Raw genomic sequence first — 8,791 nt, forward strand, 5'->3', positions numbered from 1 at the left:
TCACTCTGTCAGTACTGATTGGACATTGCCAGTCTGTGTAGAGACACACCCCCAACACCCATTTGTCAATTTATTCATACATTTCTAAGCGGAATAACAGAGGAATGGAACAACATAGAGATCTGAGAAAATATGCTCCAGAATTGATATTTCATAGGGAATACAATTATTTACTAAAACAGACGTATCAGAAGAGGAGACAGTGTCTCTTTAATATTTGTGGCACAGAGAATATGGCGTGCGCACTGCGAAGCTCCCCCATGTTCTCAGTGCATGCCGCTCATTAGTGCAGCGACGGCCGCATCACATCATACTGATCGTGCAAGGGTGCCCGCATGATCAGGAGCGGGGCAATGACTGTAATACACAGCCGCAGATGCCATGATCAAAGCTGACTGCGGCATTCAAGAGGGAAATGAGAAGGGGGACCCCTGTGACGCGATCAAGGGACATACCATATATGGGCAGACAGCACAGGGTCCATTGAAGGACCCCAGGGCTGTCTGACCATATTTTCTGCTGTTAGGACATACTTAGGCCCCATGAACACGACAGTAAAAATCGTCCGTAATTGCGGACCGCAATTAATTCACTTCTATTGTCCACGGACACCTTCCCGTTCATGCTTTTTACAGACCGTGCTCCCATACTTTGTAAGGAGCACGGGCCGAAAATGCGGGCGTCTGTCCGCGGCCCTGCCCGAAAATAGCAGGCCGTGATTACGGGCACGGCCGTGTGCATGGGGCCTCAGTTCTAATAACTGCCTGTATACTATCAGTACACAGGATAATGTACTGGCATATAGAGATAAGGATATATGCCAGTATATTAAAAGTTAAAAAATTAAAAAGTAACAATAATAAAAAAAAAAAAAAAAATTAAAAAAACGTAAAAAAAAAAAAAATTATTCACAAATGAACAGTTTTTATATAAAAATTATTCTGTCCTCCGGTATCGTTTTGGTATTCAGAATCGCACGAAGTATCGGTATCGAAGCCCAAATTCTGGTATCGTGACAACTTTAATCCGGATTATCAGATTTTACAGATTATGAGACCAGTCATAGAAATCTATATAAAACTCCTCCAACGCGGGAATTTGAGCAATAACTGGGTCACAACTATTTTAACTAAACCCCCAAAAAGAACTAAACATAAAAAAAAGTGATAAAATTGATCTTGATCTGCAAAAATATTCAAAAAGTGTTGAGAAGTGTCACCCGGCGAGGGCTGACGTGTGACTCCCCGGCTGCTGCAGTGCAGGAGATAAGCTCCATAACACTTCCCACGTGTGGTGGAACCGAGATCTGGTTCAGGACGCCCACGCCCGCTCTGTCTTCACATGTTTTGGTGCTCAGAGACGACAAGATACCAGATCTGTGCACGAATAAAAGGCCGGGTATGAAAAAAGAGGAACAGAGAAGCGGGTCTGTAGAGTCTACGGCTTTCTTCATAAATTGACGTGGTCCCCTTTAAGAACTGGTACACTGTGCCGACCCTACTGTCAATCACGGAGAGAAGCGGAGCTGCTGCCTCCTCACCGCTGTATAAAGTCTCCCTTATTCTCCTGCTGTACAATGATCATATTCTGTTTCATTTTGAAATAAACCTCAGATCAGACCCATCTCTGGTTGTAAGGCAACTGGCTGCAGCAGGAGCTCTCCCCCACTGCTTTATTTGCAATAAGAGACCGGGGTATACCAAGCTCTACCCCATTATCGAAACCCCAGCCCCTCATCCAGACCAAAATGGAAAAGATCAGAGAAAATTAACCCCTGTGTCCCCATAATTAGTTCTCTATGCTCAGTCGAATAATAGGGCCCTAATTCAAAGTAAGGGGTCCCCTACTGTATCGGAGTATGCCTCCAATTTCCATTTGACTGAGGTGGCTTACTGGCCATGAGTCATCACATAGTCCCGTCCATATGTGCCTCTTGGCTAGTTGGTGCACTTTAAGAAAAAGTCGGCCCAAATAGGAGTTCAGGTCGCCATTCAGGATCTGGTGACAATGAGCTCCCCCTAGTGGCATCTAACATTACTACTGATGGTCTTGTGTATGAATCTATAGTATATTTGTGCACAGTGAACTCTACACAATGTCCATAAACGATTAAACTAGAGGGTGCTATGCGGATCTGGCGTGTGTTAGGATCCCTATCGGTCTGCAGCCGCGCTGTGCGTGCTCTTATGGAAGGTGTGGAGGGTAAATACTGACGGGATGTTTGTTGATTTAAAGGGGCCACAACGTGTCATGTATTTATCAGCAATGTCCTCCCTCTGAAGGCTTCATCTGTAATGGTCAGATTTCCTGAGTTCAGGTCCAGAAGGGGCGAGCACCAGCTGCTATGATGTCTCCTGAACTCAGGAGCACTGCACCCTCAGTTCACAACTCTCTGATAAACTAGCAGAGGGTTGTGATCAGTATTCTGGTGATCCTCCCATGTGCTCTCAGTCTCTGTACAATCACCTGATCTGTATGAGAGCTGGCGGTATGTCTGCAGATCACCCCCCTCTCACACAAGCACAGCAGAAGGTTAAAGGGGTTGCCCAGCTTCTGACAGCTGATGACCTATCCACCGGATAGGTCATCAATATGTCATCGGTGCGGGTCCGACAAGCCGCTCCGGTGGCCTGCGGGCACCAGATGTTGTGGTGCCTAATGCTATGGATGGAGCCCGACCATTGCATATCGGCCGTGCTGCAGAACTGCAGGTCCGCTCCGATTCCTTGAATAGCAGCAGAGCTGCAGTTAGAACCTGGAAAACCCCTATAAGGACCTCGTACACAACTTTTACATGAAATGATTGAGCAGTGCTGTTCTCGACCAAGCTCTAGCAGCTCCCTCTCCCCCTCTCACAGCCTCTGTGCAGCTTCGCTCTTATCTGCTCCCAACATGGGAAGCGACACTTGTTTTTCAGTGAGTGCAGAGATTCTGAGTAGATGCAAACACTGCGAGAACCAGGTATAGAGAGAAGAGGCCTCTGATAAGTGGAGAAAATCTAATACCTTTGCATGCACTATTGACTATGAAATGATAGGTACGCTTTTAATTTGGTGTCCAATAGTCAGGAAATTCTGATAATCCGGCACATGTTTTTGGATAGAACTTCCAGATTGCTTGAAATCTAACAAGACGAAAGGCAGAAAACTAAGCAGAGATGATTAATAGTAAGGCCCCCGTGCACACGACCGTATTTTCATCCCTACGTAAATACGGATCAGTAGTCATCCGCAACGTATCGACATATACGGAATGGTATCCGCAAATACGGTCCGTAGTGCGTCAGTATATAGGGATCCACAAAAAGGGAGAAAACCCCAAGAGACGTGCAACAGCTGCCAACCTGGTGTCGCCTAGCAACGCTTCCGGAATTACGGACGGGCGTGGGTGCACATCGGTAGCCGTCTTTAATTACGGAAGCGTCTATAGACCTCTATGGGGAGTCCCTGCCGTAATTAAGGACAAGAATAGGACATGTTCTATACTTTACGGGTCATTTCTACAGAACGGACACACATCCGTAATTATCCGTAAAGGTGCCCGCAGCCCATAGAAATGAATGGGTCCGTAATTACGGATGAAAAATATGGTCGTGTGCATGGGGCTTAAAATATGTGGAATTACAATTTAAAGAGACAGCAAAGGATCATCATGGACCTGGTATGAACCCCCCCCCCCCCCCCCCCTCAGCAATCAGCTGAAATACCGGGGGCAGCGATGTGGCGTGGGATCAAGTCCGAACAATATCTGCATGGAGATTGTATGTTCTCTCCGCGTTTGTATGTCCCCCCCCTGCGTTTGTATGTTCCCTCCGTGTTTGTATGTTCCCTCCGCGTTTGTATGTTCCCTCCGCGTTTATATGTGTTACCTCCGAATTCTCCAAAAACATACAGATAGGATATTTGGATTGTGGACCGGGGACGGTCAGTGATGACAAATTCTGTACAGAGCTGCGGAATATATTCGCGCTAAATAACCAACATAAATAAATAGACGCGTGGCCAGATATATGTCCTGCAGCAAGCGCTGACGGGGGATATGGAATTACATGGCAGCCATTCAAATGCATGGATGCCAGGTCCACCAGAGTGGCTCTCCGTTCTGGCTCATAAAGGGGGGGTCCAGATGGGAGACCCCCTGCCTGACGTCCGTATCCCCTAAGGCCTCATGCACACGACCGTAAAAACTTCCGTTATTACGGGTCGTAATTACGACCCGTAATAACGGGCTCATAGACTTCTATTGGCGACGGGTGCCTTCCCGTTTTCTTACGGGAAGGTGCCCGTGCCGTTGAAAAAGATAGAACATGCCTATTTCAGGCCGTAATAACGGCACGGACAGTCCATAGAAGTCTATGGAGCTCTCGTAATAACGGGTGGCTACGTGTGTGCACCCGTCATTACGGCAGCGTTGCTAGGCGACGTCAGTAAATAGTCACTGTCCAGGGTGCTGAAAGAGTTAACTGATCGGGAGTAACTGTTTCAGCAGCCTGGACAGTGAATTCCGACCAGAATATAGAGCAACCTGTAAAAAATAAAAATAAAAGACGTTCATACTTACCGAGAACTTCCTGCTTTCTCCAGTCCGGTCTCCCGGCCGTTGCCTTGGTGACGCGTCCCTCTCGACATCCGGCCCGACATCCCTGGATGACGTTTCAGCCCATGTGACCGCTGCAGCCAATCACAGGCTGCAGCGGTCACATGGACTGCCGCGTCATCCAGGGAGGTCGGGATGGATATCGAGAGGGACGCGTCACCAAGGCAACGGCCGGGTAAGTATGAATTTCTTTTACTTTTACCTCGGAAAGGGCTGCCCCTTCTCTCTATCCTGCACTGATAGAGAGAAGGGGCTGCCGATTAGTGCAGTGCAATTTTGCATCGAAAACGTGCCCGTAAATACGGGTGGAATACGGGTGACACCGAAACCATATTTACGGGCACGGGTCCGTAAATACTGGTGCAAAACGGGTCGAATACGTGTGACCAAGGACCCGTATTTACGCCAGTATTTACGGGTGGGAAAAAATACGGTCGCCTTCATGCTGTGCATGTAACTCACGTAGCTCTGTAATACAGGTTCACTTACATCGAAGAAAATCATGGCTATTGTTCCAATGGAAAAAAAAAATTCAAGTTCTTACTTAATGACAGCAAGCGGAGATCTTGAAAATTGTATAAAGTATATTGGAAAATTGTACCACTTATTCACTAAACAAAAAATAACCTTTTCTGAAGCCCGACACCCCCTTAAGACTGGGTGCATTTTACCACGTAATGGATCGTTCCTTAACATCTCAGCTTTCTGTCAGTGAATGATAACACTCTTGGTAAGGCCTCATGCCCGCATGAGTTTTCTAATAAAATACGGTAAACTTGTTAACGGTGTGCGCCATTTTTGTTGGCACACAACATAAAGTACGCCAGACACGAGACGGAAATGACGTGTGTAACAAGTCTGGCGAGTTGCATCACATTTATTACGCCATTTGCACCATTTTTGCGCCGTAACGTATACGTTTGTGACAATGTTGATAAATCATTTCCATTCACTGACAGCAATTTAATATCTGCGGACACTACCTTCTCTCTCTTCCTCCATGCGCTGTGCTCTTCTCTGCGCCTGCATATTACGGTTCATCCGTCTCCTCGGCATTCCATCCGCACGCTGCTCCGGCAGAGGTCGTGGTCTCGCTGCCGCCGCCACATTTTGCTGCTGCTCTTGGTCGGCTGCAAGCGAAAGGCAAAGTCATGAATAAAAACCAATACAATACGAGGCTATAAACGACGGCCCCGGCGACGCACTGAACTGCGCTAAACTAAAGATCCCAAAAACGACTGGAAAACTTCGGAGTCGCGGCGTAAATACAACGCTGAACCTCCCCCCTTGTCGTCCATACCAACCAATCAGAGCTCAGCTTTCTTTTTTTTTTTTTAACCCCTTAAGCACCAAGCCTATTTTGGGGTGAAGGCCTGCAGGATTTTTTTTTTCCGTTTTTGCGTTACATTAAGAGACAGAACTTTTTTTATTCTCCCTTTTAATGTCGCCGTTTGAGGGCTTGTTTTTGGCGGGCGAGAGGTGGTTTTTATTGATACCGTTTTGGGGTACAAGGAGTTGTAGTTCCGATTACCAGTGTTTAATGTACTGGGAAACTAAAAAACAATTCTACGTGGGGTGGAATTGGAAAAAACTGCGATTCCTCCATTGTTTTTTGGGTTTCGTTTTTACGGTTTTCACCGTGCGGTAAAAACGTCAACGTAACTTTATTCTGCCGGTCAATACGATTACGGTGATACCGAATTTATATATATTTTACTATATTTTCCGTGGATTGAGCGCGGTCGCGGCTTATTTTTGCGGGACGAGCTGCCGTTTCTATTTGTACCATTTTTTGGTACATCCAACTTTTTGGACACTTTTATTACATTTTTTTAAGAGGCGAGGTGACCAAAAAAAAACGCGATTCTGGCGTTTTAAATTCGTTCGCTGTGATACTACTCACTTCTACGGACGCGGTGATAACAATTTCGTTTATTTTCTAGATTCATTTATTCAAAAAATGTGAGTTTTTGAACTTTTAATATATTTTTTTTTTACTACTAAAAACTTTATTATTATTTTTTTTACACTTTGTATTAGACCTTTAGGGGGATTTGAACCAGCGATCGCCGGACTGCCGGTACAATATACTATAATACTAATGGATTGCAGTATATTGTCATTTTTACAGGCCAGAGGCAGAGATAGAAAGGAGTGGTCCTGGAGGTCGTCATTAGGCCCCCGGGTTGCCATGACAACCATGGCCGACGGGCTGTTCGAGGGGACCGCTCCCTTTTTCTAACGGCTTAAACGCCACGGTCGCTACTGACCGCGGCATCTAAGTGGTTTAACAGCCAGAAACAGTGTGATCGCTGTTTCTGGGCATTAGTACAGGGTGTTAGCTGTAATACACAGCTGACACCCGCAGCCAGGTGCCAACCCAGGACTACACGATCGTCAGCACTGCCATTGTTGTACAGCGCCAAAAAATACAGAGCTGTAAAATCTGGCCTCCTACCCCCTATAAGGTAGATATCGGGCCTTAAAGGGGTATTTCCAGAATTTATAAGATAGGTGATCATTTTCTGATCGATGGGGCCCCCACTGAGTGCGAGAACGGGAGTCCTGAACGGGGTGTTCAGAATGCGCGCTGCCGATCCATTCAATGTCTATGGGGCTGACGGAAACAGCCAAGTACAGCGCTCCATTCAATGTCCTTCTCACTACGGGGGCGCAGTCAGGAGGATCTGGGGGTTCAGGAGCTCCATTCTCGCGATCAGTGGGGCCCCCTAGCGATCAGACAATTATCACTTTTGCACAATTGTGTAATACCCCTTTAAATAAGCATTTTTTTTTTTAGCTTTTTTTATCGTCGCATTCCAGGCGCAATGACTTTTTTATTTTTCTGTATGAGCCGTCTGAGGACTTGTTTTTTGCGGAACTAGTTGTACTTTCCAGTGGCGCCATTTTGGGGTACAAATAATTTGACGATTCGTTTTTATAAACTTTTATTTGCGGGGGATATATATAAAAAAACAGTAATTCCGTCATTGTTTTTGGAGTTTTTTTAAAGCCGTTCACCATGCGATAAATGACACGTTACCGTTATTCTGCGGGTCGCTACGAAATCAGCGATAACAAATAACGGTCGTTTATATTTAACTTTTAGTAATTTTGGCGCAAATAAAACGTTTTATGGAAAAAAAAAAAAAGTTATTTTTGTGTCGCCGCGTTTCAAGATCCAGAACATTTTTATGTTTGTCGCGGGACGGGTTGGAGTCTTAATTGGAACCGTTTTGGGGTACATATAATTTATTCACAAATTAAAAAATATATATTTGAGGGGGGGGTGACAAACAAAAAATCAGCAAATCTGCCTTTTTATTTTACGCCGTGCGGCGCAACTCCATTTTAACGGCATGAACACCCACGATCAGGGGTTTGGCATCATTAAGGGGTTAAACCAGTCTCGTTTAAATCCTGCAGACTGAAAACCCCTAGAATTGACAATTGACTTATCACAGCTGAGACTTTGCTACAATTGTATTCGGCACATAGACATCCCATAGTAATGGGTCTATACTGGAAGGCAGCTGTGGCAGGTGGGCATGGCTGGCTGGACTGGCACGATTTAAAGGGACAGTTCGCCCACTCCTAAACCGCGATTTGAGCTGCTTAAATGTCCCACCAACCGGGGTGTATAGTGGGGGGCATTAGGACCCCGCTCACCTTGCTCCGTCTGCCCTCTAATCCGGGTAATAAAGTAGAGCAAGACAACCAGCAGCGCAGCGGCGACCCCGTACAGCACAGCGTCCATTCTTATCGTACACGTCACTGTACCAAGCCCCGCCCATACACTGCGCTACGTCACTAGCCGGCAACGCTGTGCGTGGACGCAACCAAAACTACAGGGGGGACAATTGTATACAACTACGTGTAGTGCGTGCAGTTTGGCGTAATCCAGCACATGTTCTCAATAAAATAACATTTATATAAAAGTGATTCCTTTTTCTTAGTGCGCTTTCTACAAATATAGTCATTAGAGACGTTACCGCTGAAACAAACCCCCCCTCTAACAAAGTCTGATTGGTCGCTCAGTTAGTCTTGTGGTACTCGGAGGTGGGTAGAGAAATATAGGATGAGACGGGAGAGGATTGGATATTGTGTATTATTTGTTTGGCATTGACGCGCGATTTTTATTTTTTATTGTTTTGTTTTTAATCTTTTAGTGCGTCTCATCCTTTTTTATTTAAAT

At 45.8% G+C, this 8,791-nt stretch overlaps 1 protein-coding gene across 3 annotated transcripts in view; it reads right to left on the bottom strand.

Annotated features, from left to right (window-relative positions):
* The window catches only part of DDRGK1 (DDRGK domain containing 1), a 41,016-nt gene extending 32,640 nt beyond the window's left edge, over nucleotides 1–8,376 (bottom strand). For all 3 annotated transcript variants that reach the window (XM_075855763.1, XM_075855754.1, XM_075855747.1), the window contains exons 1-2: nucleotides 8,266–8,376; nucleotides 5,580–5,726 (exon numbers count right to left, since the gene is read on the bottom strand). In XM_075855763.1, the coding sequence (XP_075711878.1) occupies nucleotides 5,580–5,726; nucleotides 8,266–8,353 (235 nt within the window). In that variant the 5' untranslated portion in view covers nucleotides 8,354–8,376. The remainder of the gene's footprint in view (nucleotides 1–5,579; nucleotides 5,727–8,265) is intronic.
* Between the last annotated feature and the right edge of the window lie 415 nt (nucleotides 8,377–8,791).

Source organism: Rhinoderma darwinii, chromosome 1 (genome assembly GCF_050947455.1).
Source record: "Rhinoderma darwinii isolate aRhiDar2 chromosome 1, aRhiDar2.hap1, whole genome shotgun sequence".
NCBI classification, from domain to species: domain Eukaryota; kingdom Metazoa; phylum Chordata; class Amphibia; order Anura; family Rhinodermatidae; genus Rhinoderma; species Rhinoderma darwinii.